Genomic DNA, 22,730 nt, shown 5'->3' with positions numbered 1-22,730 from the left:
TCATTGTGAGACTATAAGCACCAATTGGTTGATCCTTTGTTGGATTAGGTCAGTTACTTTAAAAAGGGGGAACACATAAAATGTGAAAAATAAATACAAAATCATTTATTTTATGTTTAGTATTTTTATCTAATTGTAAAAGTTTAATAGAACTCACTTTTCACTTTAAAATTAAAAGCATTTTTTCTTGTAAAGAAAAAAAAAAGCTACATTTTGTTCCTCGTGATTTTGTAAAAGAGTAAAAAGGTAAAAGATCCAAGGAAGTGAATACTCTTTATAGATACCGTGTTTACCTATTTATGCACTAATGACATAAATATATTTAGACACAGGGAAAAAAAAGGTTGTTTACGACTGCTTGCCAGAAACATCCAGCATTTTTAGCAACGGCATCAACATGTACATTTATTTATTTTTCTATAGAAATGTTTGACATCCTTAAGAAAAAACATGGTGCAAGGTTTTATCTGAATGTTTCATTCCAAAGAGAGATAGGACAAAAAGGTAAGAAACATTTGAAGGTTAGAGCAATGAAAAGGGAAGCTTTAGTTAGAAAATACAGAAAAAAAAAATTAAAAAAAATACACAAATCTAAGCTTTGGAACAAAACCACAGGGAATGGTTCAAGACAAAATACACAAATAACTAAATAAGGTGCAAACTAAAATTTTCGGTATGCACAGCACGACAAACAATAAGGAACAGACAGCTAATAAACAGAAGGGTTGGACTACAGTTAAACCACAAAATGATTGATGATACAGGTTGAGCAAAGAGCAAAACACGAGGCAAACAAGGTAGAATGCAAAAAGTAAAGAAGGAAGGTTAATTACCACACAGATTAAGTAACTTTAAAATTGAACAGAAAATAACTGCAGGGACTCAGAAAAGCTGAGACAAACCAAGCTGCATGGGAGCAGCAGAGCAATTTTACAAAGAAAAAAATGTATTTTTAATACATAAACTAGTGAAAAACAAAGTAGAAAGAAGAATTTGTTCTTTGACTTCAACTTAAGGAAACACATATGTCATTGAGACGGTTTATTTATAACTACTCAACGCCAAGATATCATGTTTAACACCAGATATTGTTGAGCTGCAGAGATAAAACTGCATTGCTGTGAGAAATTGTTCAAAAATAAGGCTAGTCAGTTTAGAACCACTGTTAATCTTAGAATGGTAAAACATCAAAAGTATATATATATATATATATATATATATATATATGTATTAAGTTCACTTATTAATATGTGAAATAAGTGTTAAATAAGTGACCTTGTAATGACAGTATGCAATGCAATGCTCCCGGTCGGAAACAACCAATCAGAGCAAGAAGGAAGGCCATAACGCTGTCAATCATTCTCATGGACACACTGCTCAGTGTGCTAAGTGTGGAGAAACAACTTGTTGTTACAGGAAAACTGTTTGGTGGCTATGCTAACTAGCCCGGGCATTCATGACAAGCTCTGCTGTTGGGAAGAAGCTGTAGCATACCAGAGAGCAAGGGGAAGGGTGTGAGCAGCGAATACATAAGACTGACAGTGCTAACACTCCTCTTAGCTCAGCGCTGGAAGAAGGTAGAGGAGCTTGACTTTTCCCACTTATTATCTGTTTCATATTATTTTGCCATGACATAGTGATGATTTTAACAATGTAACCAGTATATTTTTAATTTTATAAAAGTAAAATACTGCAGCTGTAAGGCATCAGAAAAAAAAAAAAAAATCCTCCAAGTTTTTGATGTGTATTGACATGACAGCATCACACACTTGAAATAGATTTGTTGATACCACATTATACGATGTAAATCTGTTAGTTTACCACAGCCCAAAGGGAGCCTATTGGATTGAGAAATGGAGACTGTGGAGGATTTTAAAACACAGTGAGCATAGTGCAACATTCAAGAAACCAGTACTAGACGATTTGGACTTTGTTGCATGGAGCATGATCCTGCATGAAGTGGACATGAGAAGATGGGTACACTATGGATATAAAGTAATGGTCAGCAACTGTACTCAGGTAGGAAGTGGGCATGCTCAAATGGTACAAATGGTCCAGATGAGAAATCCAAGAAAATATGTGTTATACAACCGCCTCCAATCAAAACAACAGATACAAACAGGATGGATTTATGTTTTCATGTCTACCCCAAACTCTAATCTCACCATCTGAATGTTGCAGCTGAATTTGAGACAGAACAAAACAAGCAACATTTTTTTTTCAATCTTTTATTGTCCAATTTGCAGAAGCCTGTAAGAATTGTAGCCTCAGGTTTCAATTCTCAGCTGACAAGAGTGTCACCAGATTTGGTCGTCTTCTGCTGCGGCCCATCTGCTTCAAAGTTTGATATGTTGTCGCTCAGAGACAATATTTTCTACATATCTTGCTGTAACAAGAGGTTATTTTAGTTTTGTTGCCCAGCAAGAATTTTTCATCCACATACCTGCTGTTCGCTGCATATTTTCTCTTTTTTTTTTACTGTTCTCTGTGAACCCAGGAGACAGTTGTGCGTGTCTGAAAATTACAGTAAATCAACTGTATCTAAATTAATCAGGCCAACTTGCATGGCACCAAAAAACCAAGTCATGTTTAAGCGTCTTAAAATCCAATTTCCTCCCCATTCTGATGCTCAGTTCAAACATTAACTTATCTTACCATGTCTAGATGCTGAATGTAATTGGTTGATTTGCTAGAGTGTCCTTACAGGAACAGCAAATGAACAGGAAGAGTCTAGTTTGAGCATAATTGACAGGAATGTATGGAAAACCTATGGCTGACACTAAGACTTGACAAAAAAAAGACACAAAAAGAAAAGAAACAAGGCTTACATCCTGACTAAAACAGAAGCTCAACAATCAGTAGTGTCCTCTTAAATCTAAAATGTCTGTCTTTAATAACATTAACTGTTACTAGCGTGAAACAGATACTTATATGAAAAGGAACACCACTTTTATTAAATTAAGAAACGCTAAAATCTTTCTGGATTGAGCAACGCATTTTAATTAAGAACACGCAAATGAAATTTTATCACGCAGTTGATAGGATATATCTCCACATTTTCAGAAAAGCACAGCCATTCCGCATCTCTGTTGAGTATTCATTTATGTAAACTGTATGCAAAAACGCTTCTGTGTTTGGCTGTTTGTATGCATCCACTGTTATGGCCAATCCTGCCCTTCATATTTGACGTGAGGTGACTGGTTCAGCCTTGATCTGAGAGCTCTGCCTCTCACTCATGTTGTCAGATGCAACAGAGCATGCACTTCACAAACAACTTGGTCATTGCTTCAATGAAGGTCAAGATTTAAGCAACTCAATGAAATCAGGCAGACCCTCCCTGCAGGGCATTGTTTAAACGAGACCCACGCTTTGATTTGAGCTGCTAATTGGAATAAGTATTTGCACAGGGATCCCTGAACTGAATTTATTCTGTGTGTTATAATGATATAATCCTCACCCTGGTGATAGTTCTGCATTAAAGTTACCTTTCTGATTCAGATGCACTGAACCAGTGAATTTCCCTTCACAGTCTGGCTGAAGGATGGCCAACCTTACCTATGACAAACAAGGGGGATTAAAGTGATAATCATTACTCTTCCAAGAAGGAATTAGCTGGTGGGACATCAACATTAAAGAAAAACCACAGGTGAACAAGGTCTCTGATACCCCCTGCTTTTTTTTTTACACCTCCCCGTACCATATCTACGGGACCGAGGGGAGATTTAATTTGCCGTAATTACTTTATTGACTCATTTTCAAAGCCGTATCACCGCAGTTCACCATCAATAAAACATATGCCAGGATGAATAATGTGTCCACAAACAATGGGGATGCCTTCTCCTACAAAAGATCACAGGACTGCATCCCTGTGGTGCATGTTTATGTCACGCTCTCTCTACTTCATTTACTTCTTTGATAACACTCCTCGCGCGCAGCGATTTCCTCGTTCGTTTTTATCTCTTTGCATTAACTCCCATTACACCCTCTTCCACTCCAGCTCCTTGCCTCCCTCTGCTTTTTATGTCTCCAGGCACGCATGCCCAGCAGGCCTTCAGGACTGAGCCCAGGAACCTCACTGTGCGAATGGGAGCCACAGCTGTGCTGAAGTGTGAGGTCCTCAGGGCCTCGGGGATTGTGCAGTGGGCGAAAGACGGCTTTCTTTTGGGACCTCAGAGAAGCCTGCCAGGCTTCCCACGCTACAGCATGATTGGAAGGAGAGGTAAACAGGAAAAGTCACCCAAATGGTCTGTAGGGAGTTGATGGACTGATTTTAAATAAAAGCAATAAAAAACTGAGCTAAAACTAAAATGTGACAAACAGAGTAAATGCTATAGTTGTTCTGGCTAAATATGGTGCCTAGAAATGATTTAATACCACTTAAACTTAAAAATGTGTCTATTAACATCCATAAACGTCAATTACATTTCTGCATTATTCATTTGACAGAGCAAGTCAAAGCAGTGAGCAGTGTTGTAGTACTCGAGATAGGTCTTGGTCTCGAGACTGGTCTCGAGACCATTTATTGATGGTCTCGGTCTTGTCTCGGACTCGACCGCATTTGGTCTCGGTCTTGTCTCGGTCTCGATACACTCTGGTCTTGGTCTTGTCTTGGTCTCGGGTTAGGTGGTCTTGACCATAACACTGGCAGTGAGTATCAACATTTATCAACAGTGGACAGTCTACTGCAACCTGTCGGCAACTTTGCAACAATCTCTTATACTGGCCGCGCATGTTACGACAGTGAAAAGAAAAACTCCTGTTTCTCAGGTGGACATTTGTAAATAAATCCAAATTCATATCTATATGCTGCTTGGTTTGGGTTTATCACCTAAAATCCAGACGAAACACACTTAATTTTGGAGTTGTAATGTAAGAAAATATGCAAAAGTTCAAGGACTGTAAATATGTTTACAATGCAAGTCTTTTTGTTTAAAAGTCACACAACATAGAAATTACCATAAAGCTTAAACTGTGAAGTTGCAGTATAGAACAAGGCTGTCAACACTAATTTGCATAGTTTTAGTAAAAAAAAAAAAAAAAAAAAAATTGATGATGCATCAAATAACACACTCTGGGTACTTCACAGTAAAGGAAATGAGGTTAAACTGATAAAGCAACACTGTCATAAAAAAACGTGAGCTATAAATGCAGAGGGTTGGTATAAAAACGTGAGATTACACGTTTCACTTAACCTGTCATTGGCATATCAAAAGGTAGAAAAAAAAACACAGAACTGTCAGCTAATCAGTAAAATGTGACAGAGGGGGGAAAAGTGTGTTGTAGAACACGACAGTCTATAAAAAGTAATAGCCAATTAGAAGGCAATCCCGAGTAGGAGAGGAGCATCTGTTCCTGATCATCCTGCAACTAGACGAGCCACACTTCACTGTTGCACTCTGTGGGAGACAGCCAGTGACATATGCACACTTGGGGAACCATAGTCCATGCACATAAAACATCAACAAAAATATACAGGTGCATCTCAGTAATGTGCAGGATCTCTGAAAAATCAAATTTTTTCTGTAATTCTTTCAAATGCTAAACCTTCAATTTTGTATAGGTTTGCACACAGAGTGATATCTCAACCCTTTATTTTTGTTATTTATATTATTTGGATTTTTTTTTTTTACATGTAACTAGAGCTTGAGTTTCTTAGAAAATTAGAATAATACATAAAACAAATTCTATTGAAATATGAAGTCAATATATCCATAACATTTGTAAGCATGAATTGCTCCTTAGTTTCCATGTAGACAACTAAGCAAACTTTGGACTTCAGGAAATACATCCGACTAACCCTAACAACTGACACCAGTCAGTCGGTGATGTTTCACCGACTGACTGGTGAAACATCCCACTGGACTTTAAGCAATATAAATTTGGTGCCTCTTTTCTTCTGGACTTTGGGAATTAGATTTTTAAATGAAATTGAACGTTTTGCTTTCTTTGGAAAAGATATCCATGGACCACTGAGCTACTTTTCAGTCACCTCTGATGTCTGTAATTCAGCAGTGGCCTAACATAAAATTAACAAGAAAAAGAAAAATTATGCATATTTTCTCATGTATGAAAGTCTTCTGACCATTACATGCTGAATCTATAATTTAGTAATCAATTTATTTTTAAATAAAGTATTGATAAAAAATTAATTCAATAACATTTTCACCTTTTATAGTTCTAAAATGTCATTTTATCTGCTGATTAGCGATTCAAAGCAAACATCAATAACTGCCCATATAGAAATAACATAAAAAAAAAAAACGAAAAAAAAAAACGTCTACAACATTGAGATAAGAATCTGCGCCCATGAACACTTGAACCACAGGCAAACGCAGCATGCTATACACTCATCCACTCACCTATGAATAACATCTCCATCAGCACAGGTACAATTTCCAGGAAAGGTAACTGCAGACTGATGTATGCAATCACTTTCCTCTGCCCAGAACGAACCAAATCATTTGGGATGACACTTGACTGCACTTGATAGGCCACCAGTTCTCACTGATTGTTACCATCGGGGGTGTTTATTTATGCTTTAAAAAGCTTGAAATCATGCCTTTACAGAGACTAGAGAGGGCAGCATTGATTTCAACACACACTCAAGGTAGATGCAGCACACTTCCTTCCCCGCCCCCTGAAGCAAAGGACTGATAAGCATGAATTGCTGAAATGTCATGTCATTCCATGGAATGACATGAGTCCTAATCTACTGCAAGATTTCAGGCTGATTCGTGTAACAGCTCTTATTGTAAAGACAAACACAGATGAGCCAATAAACAGCTTGTTCGGCGCACTAGAGCATGAAGTATGTCTTTGTTAATTTATTTTCAATGATTGGCCCACAAGCAGTGATTTAATTATACCTGACCTGCAGCCAATCAATGAGGCGAAATGTAATTATTAATGAGCACAAAAAACACCGAGCTTTTGCATATTTTCCACAATGATAACACAACTATTACGAAAGATTATTAGATGGATTAATGATTGATTGTGTTATTCATGAAACATGAAAATTCCTTCCCCTCCAATTTCTCCAGTCTAGGTAAAAGTTTCATGTAGGCTTTTGCAGTCACCAAAGTTTCTTTCCTTTCCCTTTGAGTCTGTAATTTCAAACAGAGGAAGAAAAGGAAATAGAAAGCGATAAAGAGTCTTCAGCCAGTTCACAGAAGTCAGATTGTGTGCAGCAGAAGGAAACCTCATTCATTTTTCCTTAAAACTAGTTTGGACCTGGTGAAACAGAGAAGGAGTGTGACACGAGTAAAAGCTTTGCGGTATGTAGTGAAAAAGTGAGAAAGTCATTTGAAACTGTAAAATTAAAAGTTATTATTATTATTATTTTTTTTATGGAACATGTGACCTGCTTTTATCAGCTGACTGGGTAGAAAACAAACAGTTGATTTGAAAAATCACAAATTAAATCTCACATATCTGATTTGGACCTTTTACTCTTTGTTTCCACTTACTCCTTGCTTTAAAAACGCATTGATTTTGACCTGATAAATGTTCTTAAAACAAACAAACAAACAAAACAAAAAAACACTTCAGCAGGTTCCCCTTTCTGCTAGGCATTGTTTAATTGAGACTTATGCTTAGATTTGATGTTGTGATCTAATTTTCACACAACCCCATGTATGCGAGACCGTGGCGTAATTAATTTGTTGTGGGAAATGATTTAGTATAACAAATGTGCTAAGATAAACACCTAAGGAAGGGATTTTATTTAAAAAATACTTTTAAAAGCCAACCACATTTACAAGGACTTTATGTTGTAAGATATACTTTCAGCTTTAATTTGGTTCAAATAACATGGATTTGCATAGGGAACATTAATTTTAAATGCAGTCAATATGTCTTTGTATCTATACTCAATCTTAAAGCCTCCTAAGGTTCTAATCTATATGAAATAAATAGAAAGTAATAGAAAAAAAATGGCACACCACGTCCCTGCCTTCCACCATCTCCTCCGCCATAAATACACACTTGCTGCTACTTGATTGCACTATTTGTGAATAATTTCAGAAAAGAGGAACGTGATTAATGACTTCAGTGTCTCTCCCACTCTCTGCACTCAATGATAACTTAGATGTGAAAATTGCTTCTGGTTGGTGTTAATTATCTTGCCAGCTTACTTGACACATGCGTTTTTAGGCCTGAGTGGTTGTCAGACCAAGATACTATTTTCCACATGTTAGTGGGCCGTGAGCCATCAGGAGCTGGAAAACCAACAGTGAGCATCATCTAATCCCCACAGGTTGTGGCAACGCATCAAACAAATCAAGCCCCATTGGCATGCCAGACTAGCAGAGGGGAGATACATAGTGAGGGACTCTGTCTGGCAGCAAATAATAGGCAGTTTATTCAGTTCGCGTTTTGAATTAGAGATTGGATTTTATTTACCGCATTGGAAACCCCAAAAAAAAAAAAAAAAAAAAAAGAAAAAAAGAAAAACAATCCTTCAAGTATACAGTACACTGCAACTTGCATATCAATTGGAATGCCTGGAGCAAGAAATTAGAGATTCTCAAAGAGTGTGATGTTTCAACTCTACAGCTAAAAGGAAATTGTCTATTTATAGCCAGATCACCCAGATATCACTGAATACTGTTAATTTTCTTCTTTTATAAATTGTAAAGAGGTACTCTTATCATTGCACAAGAAGCTAGATCTTTCGTATCTGAAGCAATCAGTGACAGAAAACTCTTTTTAATTTTTATTGTCACTTTAGAGTATATTGAAGAACTATTGTGAAGCCTTTTATGTGTATTAAGTGCCTTTTTTTTTGCTAAATCATTTGGCATTTTTGTGAAAGGTTCACAATTAAAGTGTTCATAAACATATCTGTATCTTAAGGAGGTTAATTCCTAATGGTGTGAAGCTCTACAATAGTATATTTTTGTGTAATAAAAATATATTTCAAGGATCCTGAGGTATCCATTTAAACATATTCAGAGTTGAATTATCCCATTGAAAGGTTGCACATTAAACTATGACTCACAATGAATGACAACCTTAATGTGACTGTTGCCTCTGTTGGATCTTTCTAATAAAAAAAAAAGCTGTTTTACGCTTCTGTTCTTGATTAAGTACATTTCCCCATTTCTGTGTCTGCGCAGGACAGTATTATCTCAGGATTGAAGATGCACAACTTGATGATGACGCCTTCTTTGAATGCCAAGCCGGCCAATCCGAGAGAAGTGATGCTATTGTCTCCAGTCCAGCCTTTCTCACCGTGCAAAGTGAGAGTCTGTCTGTCTGTCTGTCTGTCTGTCTGTAAGTAGCTGGATACATGTTCAACAAAGCACAGTGCGCATTATCTCTACTCCAATAACATGTCTGACCTCTTGACCAGTAATCAGCATATAAAGAGCTGTTAAATATTCATTTCTATTGATAAAGAGCTTCCATTTTTTTCAAGATAATACTGTTGCATTTGTAGCAGAGACACAATGAATGAATCACTGGTACAGTAAAACTCAAATGTTTCCTTTTTTTGCACATGTACATATCCCTCTTAATGAACTAGAATATTTTAGAAAAGTAAATTTATTTCAGTATTATTAGTGAAATTAATGTAGTATTTACCACAGTAGTAATCATTTATTTCTGCTAATGACTATGGTTTACAGCTAACAAAAACCCAAATTGCAGTTTTACAGAAAATTAGTATGTTTAGGTAGCTGCTGTAGTAAACCTTGTCTGTGTTGAGGAAGATGTCTGGCAACCCTTATTTTACTTTTGACAATACTCTAGATTCTCCATAGCATTTATAACAAGTTATTCTGCTGGAAAGACCTTAGACTCGATGAAACAGTGGATCAGCAGCAGCTGGTCACATGGCCCTTGAAAAATGTGCCATGGATTCTGGGGTGCTTTTCTGTGTGGAGATTTTTGAAGTTTTCACCCACAGTTCACACTTCGTCACCTCCAAACTCTCAAAAGGGCCTTTTTCACAGTCCTCTTAACACTGCAGTGTTCCTCTTTGTTTTGGACCATTTCAAAGCACACATTTTCCTTTCACTAAACTTTCCATCGATATTTTGGGATAGAGCACTCTGTGAGCAGCCATAATTCTTTAGTGGTAACCTTTTGTGGCTTATTCTCCTTGAAGAGGATGTCAGAGACAGTGTGATGGAAAAAAAAATATCACAATTCAGCAGTTTCCTAGTTGATTGTGTAGGCCATAAAACATGAATTCCACTTTTATTGATCTTATCCAATATTCTAGTTTCTGGAAAACAACATTTTTGTTAGCTGCAACTACCAAATAAAGAGATTAAATGCCAGAAATAAACTATGTGTGTAATTAATCGATACAAACGATCAGTTTAAGCAACTATTTGATAATCTCATTTATTGAGATGAATCTGTAGATTGCAAAAAGTTTTGTAACACCTTAAATATTATTCTTTTTCTTTTCCAAATCCTTCTACCGGTGGGTCTGGTGGTTATTACCACCATCTGTAACATATAAGGTAACAGTGCAGCCTGGCAAGCCTAAAGGGAGATAGTTCAATGTCTCACTCTTGCACAGAATAAATTATTACAGAGGTGATTGAAAAGTTCAATTTGGACATGTAGTGAAACATATGTAACTGTAAGACTACACTGGGCCACCTGTTGCCATTCTATAACGACCTTTTCCCGTCCCTCTTGCCTGTGGGAGTGAGCCCATATGTGGTCAGGGAAGGACTCTAAAAGAACCTTTCTTCTCCAGGCACAGTTCATTTACTTAGACCCACCCCCAACCCCTTCCCATTTTCTCTGTCACTGAAATTTTTACTCTCTCCCTTGTGCTCAGGCTTTTTCTTTGGTAATACGGCTGTGGGGGTGGTGGTGAAGGTTTGACGGGGGGGGTTGAAAGGGTTTTCGCTGTGGCAGTTTCAGCAGTCTCTCTCCTCTGGGAAGAGAGCAGGTTTTTCTGACATCAATGGGCTGCCAGGAGGGATGGCGGGTGGTGCGGGGTAGCAAGAGCCATAGACTGCAGACGTCTCTTTTAAATGACTGCGCTCCTTCCTGCTCTGCAGCAGCTCCGTATCCTGCAGCAGGCCTTACACCTGCAGCCACAGCGGGTTTGACTCCCACATTTATTACCTCTGAGATGCCCACTACATGCGCGCCCACGTACACAGAACCAACAAGATTGCCTTTGACTCTGCCAGAAAGGTCAAAATACACAGGCATCATGTTTGCGTAGCGTCGGGCATCTTTCTGACGCGCTCAGATAATGAGTCTTGTCCACAGTTGACAACGGATGGTTTTGTGTTTTTTGGCTGTTTACATTTCAGAATGGACAGCAGCTACACCTGTCGAAAAGGTTAAAGAATGAAGCGACGACCTTAAAAAGCTCTTTGAAAATGTCTGTCCTAAAGGATCATTAGTTCCACCCCAGCTGTTCATGTGATTCAAAATATGTGAGAAATCACAGGCTTCATAATGAGCTGATGAATGCAATCTTGTGTTAGTGCTGAGCTGGGACTGGAAAGTGTGCATCCTTTTGAAAGCATAGCCTCTGATGAGTTTCCCATAGACTCCTCCATCAAGGCGACGATTGCTCCCAAGGTCCCCCCCCCAGCTCCCCTCCCTTCTCCAACCGGTCAACCGTGGCCAGATCCCATCAAGCTCTGCATCAAATCAAAACACTATAAACCCTTTATGAAGACCTGGCTTATGAAAGAGGGGAAGGAATTTACAAAAAAATAAAGCCAAACTGAAATTGCTGGTTGTAAAATTGGTATCATGACTGACTAATTCAAGATAAATCACCGCAGGAAATGAATAGCAAGGGGAAGAGAGAGAAATGTCAATAAAGCCCCCATCCATGGGCTTACAAAGAGATGTTTTCAAGACATATCCATTGGTGTAACATAACTCCTGTGTGTTTTTGCCTTTCTGTGGAGCTTAGATAGGGGATTACTGCTATAGGCAGATCAAGTGGCAGTGAGTAATCCATGACAATAACAACCTCTGCTGAAACCCCCTACCTCCTCCTCCCTCTGCTGCTAAAAACTTACCCCGCGCGGTGCCACATATCACATACCTGACACATCCTGTGTCTCGGTTTGTACCATTAGCCTTAGCATTTAATCCTATTAATGAACAACTCTCTCTCTCATCATGTTGCGTGCCTGTACAGATGCCTCCTGCAAACGTTCAAAACAGTTTTTTTTTATGTGCTCTGGTTTTAGACTGAATTACTCATTCTGTCGGGTCTTACAGAAATATGCACATGTTTGTGATTGAGTGTGTGCGTGCGTGTGCGTGAGTGTGTACGTGTATGAGCTTATTATCACAGCTGCTTCGAGGTTAGAGGACATTTTAGGAACTGGGGCTATGGCAAGGTTTCGGTGGTAGCTAATGAGTTTAGCTCTTGAAGAGTATATAATGAGCCTTCATTTTCTGATTCCCTGTTATGAATAATGGAGCAACTTATAAATCGGGGCACAAGCAACATGAAGCATAGCGACTTTTTTCATCCTTGTTCTTAAAAAGTTCTGACAGCTACCAAAGATATATTCTCATCAGAGGTTGATGAGTTATGCACTGATGTGATGGTGTGCATATTAGAGTGCTCGACTGATGTTAAAGCGTCACTTTCTGCCTTCATAACTACCAGGGGATGTCATGCTTAATAGTGAAATGGGACACTTAAGAGGCTCCTTTTAATTCTATCTTGAACGTTTAATTAGCATAGACAGGACCCTCCACTTATTGGCATTCCCGGTAACGTCTAAAAATAAATTCTGTTATGGCAGTACAAGCTCATCCATTTTATATATATATATATATATATATATATATATATATATATATATATATATATATATATATATTTTTTTTTTGGGGGGGGGAGGGGGGTTATCCTAGCTGATCCACCAGGGCTGGAGAAGTAAATGAAATAAATAACACAATGATATACGGTGGTTTCTGTGTAGACAATATTTAGTTTCATTTTACCTAAACTGTCCGACTCAAATGTTTTGGGTTTCCTTCCATAACTTCTCGCAATAGTTGGCGGGAATTTTGGCCCATTCCTTCTGACAGAACTGGTGTAAATGAACAATGTTTGTAGGCTGCCTTGCTCGCATATGCCTTCTTGGCATTTCCCATAAATTTTTGATTTGATTGAGAAAACAGAAGGATAACAGGGAGTCAGATTAACCTGTGTTGTTTTTAGATTATTAAATATTTGTTTGCGTTGATTTCCCAGCTGTTGCATGCTTTTAAAAATATACATGTATTGTAGCCATAGTGCTCATTTAACATAACTTCCAAAATGTCTGTGATATCAGTCCGGTTTTACTGATGATCAACTTGTGCATGCTAGGGCTGTAGTGATACAATAATCTCACAATACGATACGATACGATACACAATACACAGTATTCTGCTCACAATACGATATATATTGCGATATTCAGCAAACAATACAATTCAATACACTTTTGCAATTTTCTGAAAGATTTTAGAGGGACAGAGTGATTTTGGTGACATTTTGTCACTGTTATAGAGTTGGATTGAATTAATTTAACTGAAAACTGATTAAAAGCACCAACTACACAATACCTGGCTCTGGTTGGACATGGACACAGACTTAAAGTCGACAGCTGGACAAAATGAATCAAAGAAGTAGTGAGAAAACATGTTTCTTTTAATTGAAACGGTACAAACTGTAGCTTACATACATTTGTAAAGAAAATAAAGTGCCCCAAATACCCTGCTCTGAATAGTTTGATACCTTTTTAACCTTCACACTTAACATCTGAAGGAATCACTCTAAGCCTGATGACCTAATCACTCTCTTGGCGAAGCAAGCAGTGAGTGAGCAAGGTGACAGTTGGATGTTACGATACTTGCGGATGAATATCGAATTTTTTCTGGCATATAAAATATCGATATATATCGCAAAATCAATATAATTACACAGCCCTAGCACATGCTGAAGTGTTAGATGGGTTGTAAAAGGATGGTGGAGCGTTCTTCCTCAAGATATATATTTCAGCCTTTCTCAATGGCTGTGTTATTTCCCAGGCCTTAGCTTTAATGAAAACTTCTGTGATAAGCTAGATAAGAAAGCACAAAACAGGACTTTGGGCCATCTAGTAAGATTGTCCAAAGATAAATGCTTCACTATATGCACCACTCTCTGGTACTGTTAAAGAAGATAAATGTCTCTGCTATAGGCAAAGTGGGGTTATATAGGATGATAGCAACCAAAAAGACCAAAACAAGTGAGACTAAAGATTTTATCAATAAATATTTAGCATTTTTCTTTTATTTTCAGTGTTTGATTATATTGCTCCAATAAAATATGAATTTATCTTACGGGACAACTACATGATAACAGCGGATTTACAAGTGAATGAGCACAAACTGTGTTTGAGTGTGAGCGTGTGTGCGTGTTTGTCATATATTTTTAGCTTTGGCCACAAGAGTCCAAACGGGAGGTAGATGTTCCAAAAAGGGAATTTAACAGTTATGTAATGCAGTCAAAACAAGTTACATTTGGTTGAATGAAGAAATGATGGGGGGACTGTGTGAGGATCTGATTTTCATCCTACACGTTTGCTCAACATCTTCCCTCTGAATCATGAAGGAAAAGGGGGAAGAAAGCCAGGAGAGAAAGGATAAGCTAAAAAAAGCTTTGTTTCAGCTGCTTTTATTGCCAGAGATCACACACCTGAGACCTACAATGCATGCGTATGTGTAAGGAGGAGTGTGTGTTTTTTTTAATGCAAAATAAAAATACACTCGAATATGCGCCAGTGCCGATGCGTGTGTGTGCGTGCGTGAATGTGTGTGTGCTTCTCCTCCTAGAGATAAAACTGATGAGTGCAGTGTGTCTGCTGTTAAGAACTCAGATCTCCATTATTTTCCGTCCTATTCAGCACAATCAGCTTTTTAGAGACTGCTTATCTCCTCGGCCAGCATCATTCGGAGAATCATGTTAGTATCACATGTTAGACCGTGCACACACTTAGCGCAGAGCAAGATAAAATCTGCATATTTCCTTCACCTGTGTCGGTTTGCTGGGTAGCTGCGCAAATCTGCATGCACTGTAGATTTGAGTTTATCTCTGGGTGTTTGTGCAGCAAGGAGCAAAGAAAGTAATGTGAATGAAGGAGAAGGATAGGTGGGAAGAGCTGCTTATGCATTTTAATGTGCATCTGCTAATCTGGTTCTTATCTGCTTTATCCATCCATCCGTCTGTATTTGTCTAATAATTCAGATTCTGCTGCTCACTGTTTGTCTTCTGAACTTCAGGAACAAGTCCTTGCATAATCTATTTTTTTGTGTTCTTCATATGCACCTTGATGAAAGCGAGAGATAAAGAGGACAAGGGAACGCTAAAGAAAAATAAATGACTGGCATGTAGACTAAGAAGGAGCCATAGGGGTTAATTGGAGAAACTGCATGTTTGTTTTTTATGATTACCTCTGGGTGCATGTCTTTAAAAAAAGTGAATACTTTTTAAAAATGATTCATTTATTTTACTTATGTATGTTTATCTCCTTTCACCATTGCACAAATGCAACAACTGGCTAGTTCAACAGCCGTTGGACCTTGTGGTCACTTTGCAATGAGTATGTTGAATAGATGTAAAGTGAAAGAAAAATGGTATTTTTTTTTTTTTTTTTTTTTTTGCTTATGGCAATTTCAGAAGTTGAGCTAGTATGGAAAGTATGTGTATCAACATCCTTTTGTGGATCTAGACTAGAGGCTAAAGTATTTGCTCATTTTTCAAAATAAGTCTGTCCAGTTGTTTGAAAGACATTGAAAGCTTCAATGTCTTTAAAAGAAAAAAGTCTTCCTTCCATTATGGGTCAGGTTGAGCTGTTATGCACAGAAACATATGTAACAATTTCAGCCTCTGTACTTGTTGAGCTGGCAGATCAGTGTGAGTCTAAACAATAAGATAAGGAGGTTAAAATCTGTAAATGTCAAATTTTCAGATTTTAATTAAAAAAAAAAAAAAAAAAAAAAACGTATATGATTTTCCTCTGCTTTACAATAATGGATAACTCTGTTAGTCCATTGCACAAAATCTCACTAAAGTACATCAGAGTTTGTGGTTTTGCATGATAAAATACTGCGTGAAAAAGTTCAAGGGGTATGAAGACCTGTGTATGCAGGGATTTGTGCGAATGTGTAACTTTCTCCTGACCGCGCTGATCTGATCACATGGTGTATGTGATGGATGGCGAGATGCAAGTTCCAAGTCCAAGACAAAATACACCTTCCTCCTCACTTCTGCAGTTTAGCTGCGGTGGTCAAGAAGGATTGCATTTAGGGGAGGGGGGTGGGCTGCGGCTGCTAGAGAGGGATGATGGAGTGAACGAGAGATACAAGGGACAGGATGGTGTTTCAGGGAGGGAGGAAGAAATTAGAAACCTGCCTGGCTCATTTGCGAACATATCATTATTCTTATTTTTAGGATTTGTTGGGCTGCCAGATGCTCCTCAAGCACAACAAGTGATGCGCCCATGTGAATTGTGTTGCCGTGAGTAGATTGAGAGTGCAGCGGCTGTCAATAGATGCATGGCCTAGTCAACTTCTCAGGGAGGAGGAGGAGGAGGGGGAGGAGGATGGGGGGGGCGAAAACAAACAAATGCATCTCATTATTGCGGCATGCGCCTCTGCAGTGCTCTGGGTAACCCATCACAGTCCACACAGATTCAATTGCTTCTTTTAAATCAGTTTGAAGCTGCAGCCACATCTCATCTGTCTCAATAGCAGACCAGAGCGCGTGTGCGACTCTGGACACTGCAACAGCTCCTCCTAGTGGTGCAGGATAGATTGTATGTGGTGGAAAAAAAAGGTGGAGAGGAGCTGTTTGTTTAATGGCTGGCTGATTTGGCCAGATTTATATTAATTAATCGTTGTGGGAGTGCGGCGCAACTACACCTTATGCTGGCTTTTCTCTCTTGACATATCATATTATTTCCCTCTTCACCTATTTTTCCTATACATACCGACTCTCGGCTTTGTTTCTCAGCTCAGACAGCCTCTGCACTTGATCTCTGATGAAAGAAAAACAACCTTCACTGCAACCATGCTCTCCATGGCTCACCCACTCTCTCAAAGTTGGCACAATAGACGAACATTTTCTCTGTAGTTTGTGTGTGACATAACAGAGTTCTTTTGGTAGGAGCTGATAGATCTGAAGAATCTCTTTGATAATTAGGCTGGTGGCAGCTTTCTCAATTCACTGCCAAACGATTCTGGGTCCCTTGTGGTAAAAGCTATGTTGTTGTTCTCTTTCCTCTTTTTTTTATTACTCTTGAATTCCTAGTTATGGTCAGATAAAAGAACTGAAATGTTGAATAGGAGATATGTGAAGAATACTGCTGTGGTCAATCCAGAAAGGACAAGAGAGAGAGAGAGAGAGAGAGAGAGAGAGAGAGAGAGAGAGAGAAGTTTGTTGTTTTCTGCGTAGAGTATTAGTGAATCAGTGTTTCTGCCTTTTTCTTCTTGCTCACAAATTGAAATCAAACACACTACTACATCAAACCTCACTACTGTAAATCACTCAAAATTTTAACAGCATGGCGATCTTTTCACCTTTAAAATTTGCTATAAAGTGTTTGAATATCCACGACATAAACCATTGCGTTGTAGCTCTGTATGTGTGTTTAGGTTTCACTTCAGGGAAGTTTTGTTCAAGATAATTAACTGGCATGTTAGTTTTCAATCCAGGTGAGTTCAGTTTATTCACTGTAAAGAAAAAAAAAAAAGACAGAAAGCATAAAGTTAGCACTTGAAGTAACAGCGAATAATGCAAACTGGAGAGCAGTAGCAGAAAAAAAGTAGAAGAGTGAGGATAAGGGATCAGTTTGTCACCCGGCAGCTGAAGCAGCATACCAGCAGAGATAGCTCAGGATAAACTAACACCTCAGGATGAGGAATTTCTCCATTAAGCGTAGAGTTTTGGTGAGGATGAGGATGCGGTTTTGCAAAACTCCTTCCATAGTTGGATGAAAGGAGTTTTTCATCCAACTGAAACGTTCAAAACTGTTGATTGTACATCTCCAAATCATTACCCCTGACCTGCATGGTTGTGTGTTCCTTTGGCTTCATTAGGCTGATAGTTCACTGATGTTCCTTGTAGAGCAGTTGGATTAATAGGTCAACTCCCTAATTAGGGAATTTTTTTGAATTGGTTCGACTTGATTTTCTTTAGGGCCATCAGAGAAAAAAGGGATAGAATACAAACGCACTCCATACTTTTCTCATTATTTTCAGTTAAAAAATTATGTTATGTTTCATTTATCCACTACTTTGTGCTGATCTATTCAAGGCATTGCAATATTGACCTTGAAGTTAATCTGAAAACAAATTGTTTCATGTCTGCAGTTCCCCCATCGAAGCCGTATTTTACCACGGATGTGACAACACCCTGGGTGGCGGGAAAGAAGTACATGGTTGAGTGCGTGGCCCCTGACGCAAAGCCTAGTGCTGATATCACTCTGTATAAAGGTGAGAGCCTTTCCAGCTTTCCAGCTGATTTCAATCCGACATCAGCTTAGAAAAGAAGGGTTGCGGCCCTTTTAAAAGATTCTGCATTCAGGATCTTCTGTAGGCCGTGACCTGAATGCTCTAGCGTGAACGCATTTTGCAGGATGGAATTCAGTTTCAGCAATAAGTTGAGAGTTTTTCATTTTTCTGGAATAGGAAACGAGACTCTGAGTGGGAGGATGTAGCCTGAGAATTTGAATTTCCAATTTCCTCCTGACTTTACAATTACTCTTACAGTGTATATCACAAGTTTCTAGTTGCTCACTTAAACTAACCAGAGGCTACACAGCATGGGGCTAAAACTTTGTAAGACTTCCCTTTTGTTTTAGATGAAATGAGGTCAAAAGGTATTTCATTCATATGCATCCTGATCTATTCATAATCCGGCAATGGCTGTTTTTAATTCAGACGCATCAAAACAAAGACGGCAGGATTCCTTATTTGCACATTTCAGTATTCGCTACTCTAGTGAGAGCAACACTGATGCATCTGACTCATGTGAACACATCCACAGACTCGTCTTATTTGTGCATCTCCTCCCCACTGTGTCTTTTCTAGATGGAGTCGATCTGACAGGTGCGACGTCTTTTACCACATCTGGCTCAAAGGATAAGCTTCTGAACACGCACGCCGAAGTAACGTATGTGTTCCACCGCCTGCCAGACTCACTCTCCTCAACCAGCCCGCTCAATCTCCCCCCCAGCCTGCCTGGGCTCCTTGTTTTCCTTGTTTTCAAAGTGTTCTTATTTTCTCCATCTGTCTTTGCGAATACAATGAATCTCAGCGCGTACACAAGTCAACTGTTACTTGCCACCGCTCGATTGAATTAGCTCCTGTCAAATGCACGAAATTGCACTGCAGCAGCGAGACAGAGCCGAACCTCGCCGGTTCACCAGGTGCCTATACATTAAACAGGGGCATAGATTGCTTTAATCCTGTGCGTCTCCTCGGTGTCAGAGATAATAACCTCTTGTCATATTCTGAGATAACATTTGCACTGCAGGAGCTGTGCTATTGTCTAGCCCTCCAGAGTTGGAGCCAAAGTCTTAAGCAATATTGATGTTCTTTCTTTATAATCACAGTGAGCATGCAGAGCAGCGGGCCTTGTGGGATTTGAACAGATGCCATTGTTACTGTAGTTTTATTTAAAATACATAAACTGAAACCCAAACAAGACAAGAGTAAGAGTTATTATAAAGATTGTGCGGTCTGCATTAGACTGCACATTTTTTGATTTATTGACACAGAGACTCGCAAGCAAAATGTTATTTTCTCCCAAACAACAACAACAACAAAAAAACATAAAACAGACCAGTTCTCAAGCTATCTCATCTGTTGTCTAAGGATTCTTTACCGACAAGCCTTCATTACCTTAAAATGGTTTGCATAATGCTGACCTTAAGGCTGCATAGACACACCAAGCTGACAACAAACTACTGCACTTGACCGGTTTTGGCTTGCATGCTGGTTGCTGTACACTATGGGTCACTAACTGGCCAGCTGTAATCTCCACCCAAATAGTCATTTTTGAGTCCTGATGGACTATTAAATTTTAATTGAGCAGCACAGTTTTGTATCATATGGCTTAGGTCATTCAGACTACAAAGCTTTCCCCTTGTTCCTTTTTTGTTTGTTTTGCTTTAACAACAAATGCACAATAGATGAGCTTGGAAATTGCCATGTCTTGCCTTCAAATGGGAGAACTTGGGATGGAAAATTTAACTTTGATGCCAAAAGAAACAATTAATTGCTTGGAGACCTGTAGTTGAAATGTATTTAAAGACCCTTGCTACATACTTTCCTATTTTTTTTTTCTGCGATTGTCAGACCCATAGTTCTCAAACTGTGAAAAAGCACCAGAATAAATTTAAGTATTTGGTAGGTAAATAGAAAGAGTTTAACTGTGATGCAGAGAAAAGTGGAGATGTTTGTATGAACGCCATCCCGTTGAGCCACTCCTTCAGTCAAAATGACAGAAACCATCTAAATTCTGGGGGCACGATGAAAGGCAGTGCAGTCTGGATGTGTGCTATAAAATAGTTCCCCTATTCTCAGCAGTAGGTAGGGGGCACCAGCTCTGCATTGACTGCACATGAACAGCAATGGAAGACTTGTTCAGGTCACAACTCACAGATACGTTCTTTTTTTTTTGATCTGATGCTTTTGCACCTTTCTTTTCTAATGCCACCTTGTGCACTTCCCAATATGTTCCAAGTCAAAATGTCTGTCAAGCTAAGAAGCATCAAGAGTAAAACTTCAGGGACCAACTAAAGTGGACAATGGTGAACTCGGTCCAAGTGCTGTTGGTGTGTAACGCCGTGTGTTTCATTTACCTCTGAAGTCTTAACCTTAGATGACATCGAACTCAAACTAACTATTTAACAGTTTCAAGTTGAAAACCAGTGGGCTTTGCTAATTAATTTACTCATTGGACAGTCTATAGCAGACTCCTGGTGTTTGAAGGAATTAAGAAACAGAGTCGTCTGCAAATAGCTAAAATCTGAAAATGTTCGAGACCCCCCCACCCCCCTCCAAGAATTCTTATACCTGCATATTTTAATAGTTCAGACAACAAATATACTTCTCTTGGATGTACATCCAACAAGCACGAAGAAAAATAAATGGTACTCGGCAAATGGCTGCAAACGCCAACCAAAAGAAGAATTATTTTTTTGTAAACTGAGTGGACATGAACACAACTTGACTGCAAAAGGAGCCTATAAAATTCTTTCTGTTAATTTTTTCAAATTAAAACTGTCAATTTTTATCTTCTACGTAAAAACAAAATCCATAGCCACATTTTTGGAGAGCTTGCTGTATTTGCATGAATAGAGCCACAGTTACTCATGTTCCAACATAAGGAACGCTCTTCTTTTCTCGTTTTTGTGCGTATGACGTAACACAACAAACTTAAGAAAGTATGTTTGCTTCGCTGTTTTAAAAGGTTTCAGTGTTTGGGGAAAAAGTGGTATTTATAAAATGTTGAGATTCCTCAGTTCAGATCATTCAGTAGTGCACAAATCACAAACACAGAAAAAAAAAAGTATGATGGCTAACTCTTCCACTCATATATAACTTCTGATTTTGATTTATTGTGTTAACATAGTGTTTGGAAAGAGAGTTCATAAACAAAAGTAGTCAGAAATAAGAAAAAAGTCAGGGCTGCTGCGTGGAGAGCAATTTGTTATTTTCGTTATTGATTTGTCACTGGTTTGGAAAATTGAAACTGGAAGGTGTTTCCTATCTTGGTTCAACACCTTACAATATTTCACTTTTAAGAAGGTGTAGGAAGCGTATGTGTAAAGCGACAAATTAAATTGGTCTTATTTTCTGTGTATTTGGATGATCAGTTTTCAAATGAAGCACATTTGACTGACGCAAGGAGAACATGACTTACTTTGTTGATAACCTAGGCAAGGCACACAACTCTCACTTGCTTTGGTTTGAAGTATTTACACTTAATTGCCTTTCCAGAGTTCAGTTCACTGTTATTTAAACATTATTCCTGTAAAAGCAAGCAGGTAATGGTAGTTTAGGATCAAGTTCAATTTCCCCTTCCATAATTTGTTCTTCCATTTATTACTTTTGCATCATCCTAAGTAGGTTTTATTTTATCAAAAATTATATTTTGAAGCTGCACAGTAACATCGCTGTTGACTTGTAGCAAGAAGGCACTGGGTTTCAGTCCCAGCTTTGGTTCTTCTGCATGGAGTTTGCATGTTCCCCCTGTGTATCCCGTTGAATCCTGTCTCCCGCCCATTGACTGCTTGAAATGGGAACCAGCACCCCTTGTGACCTTGCAAGAATAAGGGTGTTAGATAATGGATGGATGGAAGTTATGTTTTGTATATGTAAACAAACCATTTTATCTCTTTGGATGTGCATATCAGTGCATATCATTGGTTTAAATAATCCAATAATTCAAGTAGACATGAAATGTGCCCAAGATGGGTGCAAATTGATGCATGGCTGGATTTTAATATCTCCCAGCAAACAGCTTATTTTTTTTTTACCACAAAAAAAATATAAGCATATGTTCAAAATGTAAATGTATGAAATGGTAAAAGAGCCAAAGTTTTTGGCATGAGTAATTTGATATAGTTTTGCACAAAATGTGACAGTTTTTTTTTTTTTTTTTTTTTTTTTTTTTTTGTCAATTAAGGCTTCTATAGTCTAACTTGTGAATAGTAAGACACAGAACCATCTTAATA

At 38.4% G+C, this 22,730-nt stretch overlaps 1 protein-coding gene across 2 annotated transcripts in view; it reads left to right on the top strand.

The window, feature by feature from the left end:
- nphs1 (NPHS1 adhesion molecule, nephrin) overlaps positions 1–22,730 on the top strand; it is a 73,354-nt gene that overhangs the window by 8,050 nt on the left and 42,574 nt on the right. For both annotated transcript variants that reach the window (XM_015029849.1, XM_015029851.1), the window contains 4 exons: positions 4,031–4,219; positions 9,120–9,242; positions 18,358–18,480; positions 19,078–19,159. In XM_015029849.1, the coding sequence (XP_014885335.1) occupies positions 4,031–4,219; positions 9,120–9,242; positions 18,358–18,480; positions 19,078–19,159 (517 nt within the window). The remainder of the gene's footprint in view (positions 1–4,030; positions 4,220–9,119; positions 9,243–18,357; positions 18,481–19,077; positions 19,160–22,730) is intronic.

The sequence above is a fragment of the Poecilia latipinna genome, unplaced genomic scaffold, assembly GCF_001443285.1.
Source record: "Poecilia latipinna isolate Pla-1442-1.1 unplaced genomic scaffold, P_latipinna-1.0 Scaffold165, whole genome shotgun sequence".
Classification (NCBI taxonomy): domain Eukaryota; kingdom Metazoa; phylum Chordata; class Actinopteri; order Cyprinodontiformes; family Poeciliidae; genus Poecilia; species Poecilia latipinna.
The sequence above is the reverse complement of the archived record's forward strand: the minus strand, read 5'-3'. Positions and strand labels throughout refer to the sequence as shown.